The 16745-nt window shown below is 44.5% G+C and overlaps 1 protein-coding gene across 1 annotated transcript in view; it reads right to left on the reverse strand.

The window, feature by feature from the left end:
• Positions 1–2793: 2793 nt before the first annotated feature.
• LOC138595055 (B-cell receptor CD22-like) overlaps positions 2794–16745 on the reverse strand; it is a 34066-nt gene continuing 20114 nt past the window's right edge. The window contains exons 11-15 of the mRNA XM_069666374.1: positions 15163–15268; positions 4026–4286; positions 3070–3154; positions 2917–2977; positions 2794–2817 (exon numbers count right to left, since the gene is read on the reverse strand). Of these exons, the coding sequence (XP_069522475.1) occupies positions 2794–2817; positions 2917–2977; positions 3070–3154; positions 4026–4286; positions 15163–15268 (537 nt within the window). The remainder of the gene's footprint in view (positions 2818–2916; positions 2978–3069; positions 3155–4025; positions 4287–15162; positions 15269–16745) is intronic.

A 16745-nucleotide genomic window follows, 5' to 3' on the forward strand; every position in this document is an offset into this window, starting at 1 on the left:
ACCCATTCATAGTCTGGACTGACCATAAAAATCTTGAGTATATCAGAAAAGCTAAGAGGCTCAACTCTCGCCAGGCCAGGTGGGCGCTATTCTTTAACCGCTTTTCCTTTTCTCTCTCTTACAGGCCGGGGTCCCGGAACGTCAAGCCAGACGTCCTCTCTCGACTATTCGACCCCGAGCCTGTTGCCAAGGAACCTGAGACCATCCTCCCACTTACCCGTGTGGTTGGAGCGGTAACTTGGCAGATAGAAGATGAGGTGAAGCAGGCTAATGGTGGAGACCCGTCACCTAGTGGGTGCCCAGATAATCGCTTGTTTGTCCCCATTGAGTTACGCCCACAGGTGATCCACTGGGCTCACACCTCGCTGCTTTCATGCCATCCGGGAGTTCGGAGGACGATGTTCGCCATCTCTCGGCGGTTCTGGTGGCCATCCATGGAGCCGGAGGTTCGGGAGTACGTGGAGGCATGTTCGGTCTGTGCTCGTAACAAGACATCCTCCGGGTCGCGCATGGGCCTACTGCAGCCGCTCCCTATCCCCTCCAGACCGTGGTCCGACATATCCATGGACTTTGTCACGGGGCTCCCGGTATCCCAAGGTAATACCACTGTCCTCACAGTGGTGGACAGATTTTCCAAGATGGTTAGATTCATTGCTCTGCCTAAGCTGCCCTCCGCCAAGGAGATGGCGGAGATCATGATGACCAGTGTTTTCAGGGTTCACGGCTTCCCTAAGGACATCGTCTCTGACCGGGGGCCCCAGTTCGTGTCCCGGTTCTGGAGGGAGTTTTGCGGGCTCATCGGAGCTAAGGCCAGCCTGACCTCGGGGTATCACCTGGAGGCCAACGGCCAGACCGAACGCCTCAACCAACAACTGGAAACAGGCCTCCGGTGCCAGGTCTCCCAGAACCCCTCGACATGGAGCAAACACCTGGTCTGGGTTGAGTATGCGCATAATTCTTTGCCAACATCTGCCACAGGCTTCTCTCCCTTTAAGTGTGCTTATGGCTTTCAACCCCCAGTCTTTCCAGACAATGAGCCGGAGGTGTCGGTCCCCTCTGCCCATGCCATGGTCCGACGTTGCCGCCGCATCTGGGCAGCGGCCCGCCAGGTGCTGATCCGACAGGGAGACCGGGTCAAGAAGGCAGCAGACCGAAAGAGACGGCCGGCCCCCGCATATAGCCAGGACAGAGAGTGTGGCACCACTGCACCTCAAAGTTCCCTCCAAGAAGCTGGCGCCACGGTTCGTGGGTCCGTTTCCTGTCACCAGAGTCATCGGCCCCACAGCAGTACGGCTTCGTCTGCCTCGGTCCCTCCGCGTACACCCGACTTTCCACGTCAGCCAGGTGAAACCGTTCAAGGAGAGTCCTATGGTTCCAGCCGCCACACCCCCCCCGCCACCCGAGGTGGTTGATGGCGGCCCTGTGTACAAGGTTAAGCAGTTGTTGGCGGTACGCAACCGGGGCCGGGGCAGACAGTACCTTGTGGACTGGGAGGGTTACGGACCAGAGGAGAGACAGTGGGTCCCTTCTCGACACATCGTGGACTCCACCCTCATTGCTGACTTTCATAGAGACCATCCTGAACAGTCTGGGCCGTCAGGAGTCGGCCCTAGAGGGAGGGGTACTGTCACACCGCGGTGAGGGGTGTCTCGTCTTGGGATTTTTTGTCTTGTGAATTTCATGTTTTATTTTGAAAAGTAACTCTCCTCTCGTTTCAGGTCACTTGCCCTTCCTCTTGTGTCACCGGTCTGACGTCTCCCCTGATCCCTGATTGTTTCCACCTGTTTCCCATTACCCTCATGTGCCTTATAGTCCGCGTCTCCCTTTGTCCTGTGCCAGGGTATCTCGTTTGTTCGTGTGCCTCCAGCCCCATGGTCACAGTACTTGTCTCGTTCTTGTCCTCAGCGTCTAAGTTGGTATTCGATTTCCCTTGTCTCCTCTTAAATAGAGTGATTTTGTGTTGTAACTTTTTCAGAGCAGTGTTTAAGCTAGCCTTGTTTTGTAACCTTTTTTTTCCCTCTGTAGGAGTGGTTTTGTTTTCATAGTTTTTTCAGAAAGAGAGTAGCCTAATTTTATAGCCTTTATACCCTCCCTCCGTTTGGAGTGCTTTTTGTTATTGAATTTTCATAGTTAATATTCCTCGTCAGTGTAGATCAGTTTTCAGCCTTTTTGTTTCCTCCCTTGGAGTGATTTTCTGTTGCGTTTTGAATTTTACTTTTTCCTGTTCCTTATTTTTCAGATAGTCTAGAGTTGATAGCCTTTTTTCTTGTCACTCTGGCTGAACAGTGAAATTTCAGAATAAGCCTGCTTGATCTGCGCAAACCTCTGCATCTGAGTCCTCTTTTTAGTCCAGGCCTGTCACCATTAGCTCAAACTGAGATCAGGATATATTGCAAACGAGAAAAAAAGAAAAAATAATCTGTCCGATAGATTGATGGTGCAGAACAGAGCAAGTGCCCCTTCATTGTAACAAGTAAAAATTCACATCTTAAGTTTTTATACACTGCAGCACAGTGAAAACAAGATAATACATCTCAAGGGGTTTATCCTGACATGAATACATTTCTGACCAATAAACTAGGCTCATTGTAAAGCTAACTCTTGAGAATTTGGACTAAGTATTAAGTGTTCTTTTATGCCAGAAATGAATGCCCATGTCTCTTGCTGTCTGGGGAGAAAGGACATTTAATGCAGTTATTCAAAGGCACGTAGATGAGGTCAGCTGATCAATTGTGATTAGTTATGTGAGTAAAATATACGCTTCACAAGAACCAATTTGGCAAAGGCGCTTCCCTATCCTGTCTGGCACATGAACTCCTTTGGAAACATTAATAGTCAGTGAGGGAGCAGTATGAATGAACAGGAACCAGAAGGGGGTTTCTTTTGGATTAGAATAAAATACATAATTATTCTCACCTGCTCCCTGATGCCTGATCTCTCTTCAGCCTCAGACAATTCATAGGAAGCCCTCCTCTTTCTGGTTAGGAGAATGTATTAAAAATGATATTATACAGTGTTTAAGATCTGAAAACTTTACTTTTGATGATTGAGTTAAACAGAGCTGCTCACCTGATCCACAGGAAGACAGAGAATGACACAATAACCACGAAGACAACAGTGATTGTTCCAGCAACAACAGGTAATTTCCCTCCTCCTGAGAAAAGGTGATCAGAGCGTTGTATGATAAAACATGAAAAAAATGTTACAGTCCACATTACATGATGCCTACAATGGAGTGCTACGTAGTCCTGCCCTGCTGTGCTGTGATTGGCTGGTATTGCTGTTTTGTCTAGGAAAGCCAGTCGTAAAAACACAGGACTGAATACATTTTTCAACCCGAATCATAATTGTCTCCTAAATCTGACCAAGCAGTTAGGCTGTCTTGACCAAACAGACAACATCATTAAGAGTTTGAAACTGTCAAGTTCTGTTTGGTAGCAACACTAGTGGTTATGTTTGGGAAAAGAGCAAGGTTTAAGTCAGAGCAATTGGTCAACTTGGACCATCCTCATGAAACATAAGCTCAATCTCCTGCAGAAAGCTCTAAAGCATGGTTTACGGAAATTGTACCTTAAAGCCCAATTGTACTTGCCAACTACAGCCCAGTAGTGCAGAGAATAGGGGCTAGCAATTTAAGAACAAAGAATTACTTTGTCACAAATACATAACCTCCATTCACAGCTAAGATAAAATCTGGACTGTGTTCCTTGATCTGAGGTCCAGATCAGTCAGATAACATGAGGACACACCCCTTGTTTCTGTTCCCAATCTGGAGTATGTTACTGTTGCAACAAGAAGACTCCATAAACTATATACCATGCTGAGGTTTTCTGTCATACTGAAAACATAAAAGCTGATACAAATGTTTCTTTGTTTTTGACTTCAAGAAAAACCTTTTGAAGATGTTTTTATCTGACTTTAAGAAGTCAAACAGGAAGGGTTTTAATCAGATGGATGAAGCATAAGATCACATGATGCTTTTGTATTTTGGTGCAGGATGTGTGTAGCTGAATTCAAAATTTTACCTGCCGCCACAATCAGGTGTAAGGTGGAGTTATGATGTCCTTTTGTGTTCCTGGCTTCACAGTAATAATTCCCACCGTGTTCAGCTGTGAACTCAGTGATGGTGAAGATCTGTCCTGAAGCTGTTGGTGAGTCATCATGCTCCTTGTACCAGGTGTATCGAGCTGCTGGGTTAGCATCACTGCTACAAGTCAGATTCACTGAACTGCCCTCCACTATCTCAGCAGAGGGACTCACTGACACAGAGGGAAGCTTTGGTGAGTCTGGAGGAGATTCAGAGAGACAAATGTCATTCATATCAGATAACGTTGTATCAAATGTTAGCATAGCTTTGTCATGTTACATTTTGGCGTAAGGTCATCTATGTAACACTGTGACCCCATGATGTATATTATAAAGCTGTGCATCATATTTGCTCTTGTTCTGTACTTACACTGGACATCTATTAAGAGAGACAAAGACCTTTTCCACCCGTGTACATTCTCTGACTTGCAGTAGTAGGTCCCTCTGTACTCAGAGCTCGTGCAGGTGAAATGGTAAGTTTGGCCTCGTTCTTTAGGCAGTGTTTGGTTCTCCTTGTACCAGGTGTATTTAGCAGCTGGGTTAGCGTCACTGCTACAGGTCAGATTCACTGAGCTGTTCTCTCTGATTTCACCAGTGGGACTCACAGACACAGTTGGAACCTTCGGAGGATCTGGAACCAATTAAACAAAATGTGTTACATTTTTTTAAGTGCTAGAAGTTGTTGTGTGTGTGGAAGCATCTGAATCTTGATAGGTGGTTGACCCTGAACATCTGTGCAGATGTGGACGCAAAGCTGTGAAAAAGTGCTGCTCTAAAACAGTGCAAGATGAGCAAATGATCAATACATCTTAAAGAGACAGACAGGCAGACAGACAGACAGACAGACAGACAGACAGACAGAGCTGTGGTTTACTTACATTCAACATTAACAGAGAACTTTGTAGATGTCTTCCTCCCCAGCTCGTTCTCAGCTTTACAGTAATACTCTCCAGAGTCAGAGGCCTGGATGGACCTGAAGACAAGCTCTGGTCCTGAACTGACATAATGACTGTTTTGAGGTCCATAACTTTTGTACCAGTTATATCGAGCTGCTGGGTTAGCTTCACTGCTACAGGTCAGAGTCACTGATGTGCCCTCCACTATCTTAGCAGAGGGACTCACTGACACAGAGGGAAGCTTTGGAGCATCTGGAGGTGAAAACACAATATGTAATGACACATTTAATTTTAGATGAGTTTCACATCTGACAATATTTTAATTGGACAAAAGGTCAGACACGGGTAGAAATCAAACCTAAAGCTCATCAACATCACAGATATAAAGAACTGTTCGGCAGTGCTGAAGGCCTGAGAACAAGGAAGTGATCCTGGTTTAGTGTTTGTGGAGACTGTTAACTGATAAATCAATTTTAAAGACATAATGATGCTGACTTGTGTCGCTAAATTTCAAGTGTAAGCTTCTGATATGTCTTAATTTTGTAGTGCAGACAGAGGAGAAGAGATTATTATACAATATCTCTACAATCTCACGGGGCAAAGACTTTTTTCACTCAATTCTGCCCATTAAATCAGCAAATATCACTGAGGTTCATGCAGTTAAAGCAACTGGGAGCAACTTTAATTGTGTGTCGATCTTGGCGACCCCTGTGGACACACCGGTACATCTCATCTCTCTGCTGATCTTGTCCTGTACATGTGTTTGTAGTGTGTTCTGATGGAAAATCTCCTCCTGCTGTCTTTTAACAGTCAATCGTATCACTCACTATAAAACTTTGCTGTACAAAATGTAAACAAAGGCTGTAAATCACCTCGTCTGAGACCGACCTGGTGGCAGCCGTGACAGGACTTAAAATAACTATATATAAAAAGTCAACTGCTTTTGTAGGTAGGTCATAACCAGCTAAAAACTCCTCACAGCAGCTTTAACGTACAGGAGTTTAATGTCAGTGGAAGACTATGAATGTACTCACACACTGAAGGAGAGGGGAACTTCTCATATCCTCGTACAGCACAGGAAAATCTGTCTGTATCACCAACCCGGCCTGGATAATAATACCATGAATATTCACGTTTAATTTTCTGTCTGTTCTTGATCCAGACGTAGGAAGAAGCACCAGGACAACTGTTGAGACACTTAAAGAGCAAATGCCCACCTGGTCTGCTCACCTGCAGCTGGGGAGCTGAACCTGTGTAGAATTGACAGTTTATTAATTTGCACGTGTGCACAATCATTTACAGTATTTTTGAAAAAGGAAATTATAAAATAAATAATTGAATATTTTAGTGAAAACTTTACCTGTGAGAGACAGGGTGACTCCATAATAATTAACATATTTGTCTAGGTTTGTTATGATCCTGAACATGTACTCAGCTGAGTCGCTCTCTCTCAGGTCTGTGATTGTCAGAGTGCATCTGTTCCCCTCACAGTGATTCTGCACATGACCTGAATACTTTGATTCTGTTTCAACATCTATATATTCACGACCTTCTATTCTGGTGAACCAGAATTTCTTCTCAACTTTGTTATCCTTCTTATTTACTCTTGATGGGTATGTGTAGGTGCAGCTGATGTCCACTGTTGATCCTTTTGCGGCACAGATCTTAGTAGGAGAGTACGTCACTCTCCAGCCATTCTGACCCTGTACCACTGTAACACAGAGCACATCAGGAAACAATCAACATGTATGACTTGAATTATCACAGAGTCTGTGCTTTTCTTTGGAAAGTTTACTCTGTGGTCAGGTTGCTGCTGAGTTAAGTGTGAAAACTAAAGAGAAATGCAGAACACTGAGGCGTGAGAAACTGTACTGTGTGGTTCAGATGTAAGATGCTAAAAGATGAAGTTCAAACAGTGTCTTGAGACTTCACAGTGAAACAAGTTCACCTTTCAAAAAACTTTACAATGATCAAAGTTTCTATTTATAGAAATAAAAACTGATCGTGCACCACATGAGCTGAAGCCTCTGCAACCAGGGTCGGCTTCAGAAAAGAGATACAAAGGGTTCAGGTTTTTAACGAGTAAGGAGGGAACAGTTATAAATGTGTACAATAATATTTTCAGTTTACAGCATGTGCAAGTTTTTCACACAGAGCTTCTTTATCCAAAAAACAGGAGCAGAAGATGTTGATGTTGGACACATTTCTGTCTACAGAGTTAAACAACACAAAACCAATGTTTGTAGCGTTTCTCGCTTTCCTGTGATCAACATTTTCCACACTTTAACCCACATTTATCAGCCCACATTTTCCCAGAATCCCCTCTTTTAATGCAATGAATTCAACTGTAGATATAAGGTACCTGTCAGAGAGAGAAGGAAGATGACCAATCCACTCGCTGCTGCAGTTAAACTCCTCATTGCTCCTCTCATCTTTCTGTGTGACTTTAGGGACCAAAAAAGCAGATAAAATAATAAGTATACAGAAATTAAACAGAATGACACATATTGTTTACTATTTATTACTTACAAAGATGAAGGACGTCGTCGTCAAAGATGTCTTTCTTCTGCAGTCAGTCAGCAGAAGACAGAATTGTGAGGCTTGTTTCCTTCCTCTTTACACGACTAAAATACATCAGGTGTCAAATGCCAGCTAACACCTACATCACCAGGAAGTTAGGTTGCTTTAAGCTAAGTTAAGAGAGACTTAAAAAAACTAGTGACACAGCTTGTTGGTTTCAAACCTGTTTGCTGCATAAATCACAAGAAAAGAGCAAAAAGAGAAGAGGAAAACAGACGAGTTTAATTTCTTCTGCACTGCAGCAGTATGTGATAAAAAAAGGTCACATGCTGAGAACAGAGTTTATTTTAACTATTGAGAAATATGTAAAATACACATGACTCACTCACGGTCGCTCTGACGCTGTATCACAAAGCACATATTAAACAACAATCACTTATATTGATGATCAATATTTACACATGGCCTCTACAGTTCATCTCTGTGAGCACTGATGCAGGAGGTCTCACAGTCTGCAGGTGAGGAGAAGGAACAGGACTGATTGGACCTGTGAACCACGAGGCAGTTTGACTGAACAGGATGAAAATCAGACAGATTATTAAATATAAGAGAGGAGGTAACAATGAAGTGTAACTTTTGTCTTGGTCAGTTTCTTCTCTGTTCACTCTGTGGTCAGGTCGCTGCTGTTTGTAGAGAGAAGCTGAGCACAGACGTGGAGAGACTCTCATGCCTGTTAGTTTGAACCAAACAGAAAAAAACAACCAAACCTCAGAGTGTGCAACAAAATAAAACAACACCTCAGACGTCTGAAGAGATGGATACCATTGCAGGTAAGAGAGTGAATATGTTATCTTGGTGAACTGCTCCTTTAAAGCAGGACATAGAGGGAGCAGTCAGGCTGATGAAGCCTGAATGTGCCACTGAAACTTCTCCACTAGAGGACAGTGAAACATCAGATACTGTATCAGGACCCTGACAACATTTTAGAATAGAATAGAATAGAATAGAATATCTTTATTGTCATTGTACAAGTACAACGAAATTGAGTGCAAACCTTATTTGTGCAGACAAGAACACATAAAACAGTAAAAAAAACAGTATATATAAAAATAAAAATATATATATATCACATAAAAAAACACACACACACACACACACAGGGCATGTTCCAGTTCTAATAAAGTGGTAATAAATAAATAATAAAGTGCATTAATGCAGTTAAGTGCCGTTATTGCTTTTGGATAAAAACTGTTTTTTAACCTGTTTGTCCTTGTTTTAATTGTCCTGTATCTTCTGCCCGAAGGCAGCAGTTCAAACAGGTGGTGACCCGGGTGTGAGGGGTCTCTAAGGATATTGTGGGCTTTGTGGAGGTTGCGAGAGCTGTACAGCTCATCCAGGGAGGGAAGAGGGCAGCCGATGATGTTCTGGGACGTGTTGACGACCCTCTGGAGCGCTTTCCTGTCAGCTGCTGTGCAGCTGGAGAACCACACACACATGCAGTATGTCATTACCGTCTCTATGGAGCAGCGGTAGAAGGACACCAGCAGTTTCTGTGTGATGTGGCTCTTCTTGAGGAGTCTCAAGAAGTAGAGTCTCTGCTGGGCCTTCTTTATCATTGCTGCGGTGTTTGTGCTCCAGGTCAGGTCCTCCTCAATCTGGACGCCCAGAAACCTGAAGACTGCGACTCTCTCCACCTCCTCCCCGCTGATGTTCAATGGCTGAATATCTGTTTTATTCCCCCTGTAGTCAATGATCAGCTCCTTTGTCTTGGTGGTGTTCAGGAGCAGGTTATTGTCCCCGCACCACCCAGCCAGCCGCTTCACCTCGTCCCTGTATGCTGCCTCATCCCCCCCGGAGATGAGACCCACCACTGTCGCGTCGTCAGCAAACTTGATGATGGTGTTGCTGGAGTGGGCGGGGGTGCAGTCATGTGTATAGAGGGTTTAGAGTAGTGGGCTCAGCACACAGCCCTGTGGGGAGCCAGTGCTGAGGCTGAGGGCTGAGGAGTAGTGGGGGCCGACTCTCACTCTCTGGGAGCGGCCCGTCAGGAAGTCCAGGATCCAGCAGCAGATGGATGATGAAAGTCCCAGATCTGCCAACTTGGACACCAGTCTGAGGGGGAGTATGGTGTTAAATGCAGAGCTGAAGTCCACAAAGAGCAGCCTTGCATAGCTCCCTCGCTGCTCTAGGTGGGTCAGAGCAGTGTGAAGAGTTGTGGCAACTGCATCCTCTGTGGACCTGTTTTCTCTGTAGGCAAACTGGTGTTTGTCCAAGGTGGGTGGCAGGTTTGACATGATGTGACTCCGCACCAGTTTTTCAAAGCACTTCATGGCTATTGGTGTTACTGCCACTGGACGGTAGTCATTCAAGCCAGTGATGGTGGTCTTCTTTAGCAGTGGGACTATAGTGGAGGATTTCAGGCAGGGAGGGACAGTGGACTGGGATAGGGACTGGTTGAAGATCCTGGTGAAGACCCCCGCCAGCTGGTCCGCACAGTCCTTCAACACTTGTCCAGGAACGCCGTCAGGTCCAGCAGCTTTTCTTGGGTTTACTGCCCTTAGTGTACGCCTCACCTTGTGCTCTTCCACTGTGAGGATGTGGCTGCTGTGGGCTGGTGGATGGGATGCAGCCGCCTCAGGTGACACCTCCTCAAAGCGGGCAAAGAAGAGGTTCAGCTCCTCTGCCAGCAAGGCATCACAGTCAGCAGCTGAGAGGTTGCCAGACCTGTAGCTAGTGATGTGCTGGACCCACTGCCACACCTGCCTTGTGTTGTTGCTGCTGAGCTGGTCCTCTATTTTCCTGCCGTAAACAGCCTTGGCCTCTCTGATGCCTCTCTTTAGGTTGGCTCTGGCAGCACTGTTCTGTGCCCCATCACCAGACCTGAAAGCAGTGTTTCGCTCCGTCAGCAGGATCTTGACCTCTTTTGTCATCCAGGGCTTCTGGTTAGGATAGACCCGGATGCGCTTGTCCACAGTAACAGTGTCCATGCAGAACTTTATGTAGCCCAGGACGGCTGCTGTGTAGTCCTCCAGGTCCTGATGTTGAAAGATATCCCAGTTTGTTGTTTGGAAGCAGTCCTGCAGCTGATGGGAAGCACCCTCAGGCCATGTTTTAACAGTTTTTGTTGTGGTAAGAGCACTTTTCCTGAGGGGGTGTATGCAGGGATTACAAGCAGAGACAAGTGGTCAGACTGGCCCAGGTGTGGTAGTGGTTTAGCCCTGTAGCCCTTCTTGATGTTGGAATAGACTTTGTCCAGTGTGTTTGCTCCCCTGGTTGCACATTTAATGTGCTGATGGAATTTGGGGAGCACTGCCTTTAAATCCGCGTGGTTAAAGTCCCCTGCAATGACGTGAACCGCCTCAGGATACATGGTCTGTTGACTGCTAATAGTGTTGTATAAATGTCCAAGAGCCAAGCTAGCATTAGCATCCGGTGGAATGTACACAGCGGTTACCATGACAACAGTAAACTCCCGGGGGAGATACACAGGCCTGCATTTAACAGTCACATACTCCAGGTCCGGGGAGCAGTGGCTGGCTACAGTCTTTGTGTTTGTGCACCAGCTGTTGTTAACGTAAACACACAGCCCCCCTCCTCTGCTCTTACCGGACTCTGTAGTTCTGTCGTACTGGTTTGCTGTGTGGCCTTCTAGCTCGATAGCCATGTCCGGAATAAGTGGGTGAAGCCAGGTCTCTGTGATTACCGGGATGCAGCTGTCCGCGACGATCTTGTTCGCTGTAATCTGTAGCCTCAACTCATCCAGCTTGTTGGCGAGGGACCTGGCGTTGGTGAGAAAAACGCTGGGAAGCGGTGGTTTGTGAGGCTGCTTGCGTAGCCTCACCAGCGTGCCGGCCCTGCAGCCCCGCTTTTGCTTCCTGTCCCTGCGCCGCCTCCACCTCCTGCCCTCGGGGATGGTGATCCACAGACAGCCGGGTGCCCTGGCTATGTCTGCCGGTATCCCGTGTGAGCGGTGGAATTCCGCTGTAACACACAGCTCGCTCCGTATTCCGATCTTTAGAAGATCATGTCGGCCGCAAATGTTGTTCGCCCAACACAGTTTCGCCAGAAACACAAACGAAACATACAAAAACAACCATACGAAGCACCGATAAGGAGAGCATTGAACCGCTGCGTCTGTGTGCGCCGCCATCTTGCCTCCAGAAGGACTACGAAGCACATATTCAACATCAATCACTTATATTGATGATCAATATTTAAACATGGCCTCTACAGTTCATCTCTGTGAGCACTGAGGCAGGAGGTCTCACAGTCTGCAGGTGAGGAGAAGGAACAGGACTGATTGGACCTGTGAACCACGAGGCAGTTTGACTGAACAGGAAGAAAATCAGACAGATTATTAAATATAAGAGAGGAGGTAACAATGAAGTGTAACTTTTGTCTTGGTTCGTTTCTTCTCTGTTCACTCTGTGGTCAGGTCGCTGCTGTTTGTAGAGAGAAGCTGAACACAGACGTGGAGAGACTCTCATGCCTGTTAGTTTGAACCAAACAGAAAAAAAACAACCAAACCTCAGAGTGTGCAACAAAATAAAACAACACCTCAGACGTCTGAAGAGATGGATACCATTGCAGGTAAGAGAGTGAATATGTTATCTTGGTGAACTGCTCCTTTAAAGCAGGACGTAGAGGGAGCAGTCAGGCTGATGAAGCCTGAATGTGCCACTGAAACTTCTCCACTAGAGGACAGTGAAACATCAGATACTGAATCAGGACCCTGACAACATTTTACCTTCCAGCTCTGATTGTTGAGTCCAATTTGTTTAACCGTTTGAACTTTATTTGTTATGATTGACAACATTTGCATTTGAACTTGTTGACCACAGATACTTCATGTATCTATGTTAGGATGAAGGACCCAGGTATTTTAAATGGACCAAGTGGAGGTTTAGAGTTCAAACATGACCTTCTGTGGTCTGTGTACCTTCCTCTCAGCAACATCCCACATCATAATAAACACTGTGGCACATTTCATCCTTACAGACACAAAATGTGAGAAACAAGCAGAAGCTAAAGAACAGATCTGAGTTGTATTGTCTTGATAGCTTTTAAAGAAAATAATACTTAAAATTGATGTGAAATTTCCTTTAAAGCTGAATCCAAATCATTTAGCTCTCTAATGTTTCCGACCACAGAGTTTAAAAACAGATCCGTCACCTGTTGTGGACGCTGGCTGTTTATGTGAATCAGACACAGGAATACTTTGACCATCTAGCAAACTGTGGTACTACTGAGCTTCTCTTGGATATAAATGTGTGACAATCTAAACTCTTAGCAAACCAGGACGCTGATCAGAATATTTTAAAGTATTTATTATTTATTAATTCAAATCAAATGTTACTTTAAAAACAATCAAATCAATACATTTATTTTCACATGTAGTCACGTGAGATACAATGACAGTGAAATTTTATCCCTACAACAACTCTCAGCGCAGCATCGGGGTCACTGAGAACGCAGCCAGAATTAAATCCCACCACATGATCTCAATGTTTCCTACCATGCAGAGGTGGATGTAAAGATTGTCTTGCTTGTCTGTGTGATAATAGGTTAGTTTTATCCTCTCCGCTTCTTCCATAATGTTTACTTTAATCTTTACATTGGAAAACTACGTCCATAGCAGAGTCTCTCCCGTCCTTTTCAGGCAGGGATATTGTGAGAGTTTACCTCCAGAGAAGGCTCTCTCCTGCAGGGCAGACCCTCTGCAGACCCCAGCTCTCCCTTCGAGGTTTTTTTTCCCCCTTGTTTTTCTTTGAAATTACTGGTAATGGTGGTATACGGGGACATCAGCTGCTAAACGTGAAACATGATTGGCGCGCACCTTTCTACCATCCTGGTTCTTTTGTGAGACATTACCTCCAGAGAAGGCTCTCTTCTGCAGGGGAAAGCCCATGTAGGCCCCAGCTCTCCTTTCGAGGTTCTTTTTCTTTCTTTGTGTCTTTGAAATTACTGGTAATGGTGGTATACGGGGACATGACCCGCTAAACAGGGACCGTTCTCCTGTCCTGGTTCTTTTGTGCCTCGTAGTCAAATATCATCACAGTGCAAAATTATTTGTAGAAGCACAAATAATACAGTATTTGCAAAACTTAAACATTAAGAGCACAAATGTAGCAGAGTGAAAAGAGAGGCGGCTGTAGAGGTCCTTAAAGGAACAAGATAATTACCTTCTAAAGGACAGACAAGCTTGCATATAAAGCAGTGATTAATGAGTCACTATGTCACACACCACCTAACCATCAGCTGATCTAAATATGAATGTTTGACACCTCCACATGATTCAGTTTAAGCTGCCATGGCCACATTCTTCTAACCCTTCTGCTCCATGCTGATGTTAACTCTCTGTGCTGCTGACTCGTACATGCTGAAAACTGAATATGAAAACTTTTGCAGTAGAAGGTAAATGTTTCCACTCCCCCTACATCCTTCACATCCTCACTCTCCACAGTGAGTCATGCCTCTGGTTCATCTGCACCTGAAGAAAATCACAAAAAACTAAAGTTATAGTCGTAACTGTGACAATAAAACTGTAGTCGCACGTTTTTATTCGTTGCAGGAGGCTCTGACCTGACTGGACTTCACACCGTGTCTTCCTGCTCCTCTGTGTCTTCTGTCTGTGCTGCAGTGACGGCCTTCAAGTCTGAGACGTCTTCATACTCAGCACCAGAGTCTAACTGAAGACAGATGATACGATTTAATTAAGAATCTATTTATTCATGTTTTAAAGACACTCTCTCTCTCTCACCTCTATCGTCTCTGCAAAGCTCAGAGTCTTCTTCCTGAATTGAGTCAAAACACAAAAATGACAAAACTCATCACAGAAATTCACAACTATAAAACTAAAGGAAGTTAAAGGAGCTAAATGAAAGAGAGGTGAGAGAACTGGTGGATTTTAATGGTTTTACCTCGTCCACACAATCAGGAGAAGCAGAGGAATCACCAGCAAGAGCACCAGAGTCAGCCTGATGATGTTCATGATTAATGTGGAATTCCCTTCAAATAAAGACAGATATGTGATCAACCTCACTCCAACTGTCTGGGAATGAAGACAGGACCTTTTCTTTACATCAGTTATCAGATGCTACTTATTAACATCAATCTGGTCTGGTGCAGTGAACAGGTGTGTGTGTAGCTGAATTCAAAATTTTACCTGCCGCCACAATCAAGTGTAAGGTGGAGTTATGACGTCCTCTTGTGTTCTTGGCTTCACAGTAATAATTCCCACCGTGTTCAGCTGTGAACTCAGTGATGGTGAAGATCTGTCCTGAAGCTTTTGGTGAGTCATCATGCTCCTTGTACCAGGTGTATTTAGCAGCTGGGTTAGCGTCACTGCTACAGGTCAGAGTCACTGAACTGTTCTCTCTGATTTCACCAGTGGGACTCACAGACACAGTTGGAACCTTCGGAGGATCTGGAACCAATGAAACAAAATGTGTTGAATTTTTTTACTGCCAGAAGTTGACGTGTGTGTGGAAGCATCTGAATCTTGATAGGTGGTTGAACCTGAACATCTGTGCAGATGTGGACGCAAAGTTGTGAAAAAGTGCTGCTCTAAAACAGTGCAAGATAAGCAAATGATCAATACAACTTAAAGAGACGGACAGACAGACAGACAGACAGACAGACAGAGCTGTGGTTTACTTACATTCAACATTAACAGAGATCTTTGTAGATGTCTTCCTCCCCAGCTCGTTCTCAGCTGTACAGTAATACTCTCCAGAGTCAGAGGCCTGGATGGACCTGAAGACAAGCTCTGGTCCTGAACTGACATGATGACTGTTTCGAGGTCCATAACTTTTGTACCAGGTGTATCGAGCTGCTGGGTTAGCTTCACTGCTACAGGTCAGAGTCACTGATGTACCCTCCACTATCTTAGCAGAGGGACTCACTGACACAGAGGGAAGCTTTGGAGCATCTGGAGGAGAAAACACAATATGTAATGACACATTTAATTTTAGATGAGTTTCACATCTGACAATATTTTAAATTGGACAAAAGTTCAGACACGGGTAGAAATCAAACCTAAAGCTCATCAACATCACAGATATAAAGAACTGTTCGGCAGTGCTGAAGGCCTGAGAACAAGGAAGTGATCCTGGTTTAGTGTTTGTGGAGACTGTTAACTGATAAATCAATTTTAAAGACATAATGATGCTGACTTGTGTTGCTAAATTTCAAGTGTAAGCTTCTGATATGGCTTAATTTTGTAGTGCAGACAGAGGAGAAGAGATTATTATACAATATCTCTACAATCTCACGGGGCAAAGACTTTTTTCACTCAATTCTGCCCATTAAATCAGCAAATATCACTGAGGTTCATGCAGTTAAAGCAACTGGGAGCAACTTTCATTGTGTGTCGATCTTGGCGACCCCTGTGGATAATTAATGATAAATAATTGAATATTTTCGTCAAAACTTTACCTGTGACAGACAGGGTGACTCCATTATAACCAAAATACTTGTCTTGGTTTGTTATGAACCTGAACTTGTACACAGCTGAGTCGCTCTCTCTCAGGTCTGTGATTCTCAGAGTGCATCTGTTCCCCTCACAGTGATTCTGCACACGACCTGAATACTTTGATTCTGTTTCAACATCTATATATTCACGACCTTCTCTTCTGGTGAACCAGAATTTCTTCTCAACTTTGTTATCCTTCTTATTTACTCTTGATGGGTATGTGTAGGTGCAGCTGATGTCCACTGTTGATCCTTTTGCCTCACAGATCTTAGTAGGAGAGTACGTCACTCTCCAGTTATTCTGACCCTGTACCACTGTAACACAGAGCACATCAGGAAACACAATCAACATGTATGACTTGAATTATCACAGAGTCTGTGCTTTTCTTTGGAAAGTTTACTCTGTGGTCAGGTTGCTGCTGAGTTAAGTGTGAAAACTAAAGAGAAATGCAGAACACTGAGGCGTGAGAAACTGTACTGTGTGGTTCAGATGTAAGATGCTAAAAGATGAAGTTCAAACAGTGTCTTGAGACTTCACAGTGAAACAAGTTCACCTTTCAAAAAACTTTACAATGATCAAAGTTTCTATTTATAGAAATAAAAACTGATCGTGCACCACATGAGCTGAAGCCTCTGCAACCAGGGTCGGCTTCAGAAAAGAGATACAAAGGGTGTCAGGTTTTTAACGAGTAAGCAGGGAACAGTTATAAATGTGTAGAATAATATTTTCAGTTTACAGCATGTACAAGTTTTTCACACAGAGCTTCTTTA

This window comes from Semicossyphus pulcher, unplaced genomic scaffold (genome assembly GCF_022749685.1).
Source record: "Semicossyphus pulcher isolate SPU_LCO1_2020_fin unplaced genomic scaffold, fSemPul1.0.p SCAF_17, whole genome shotgun sequence".
Classification (NCBI taxonomy): Eukaryota; Metazoa; Chordata; class Actinopteri; order Labriformes; family Labridae; genus Semicossyphus; species Semicossyphus pulcher.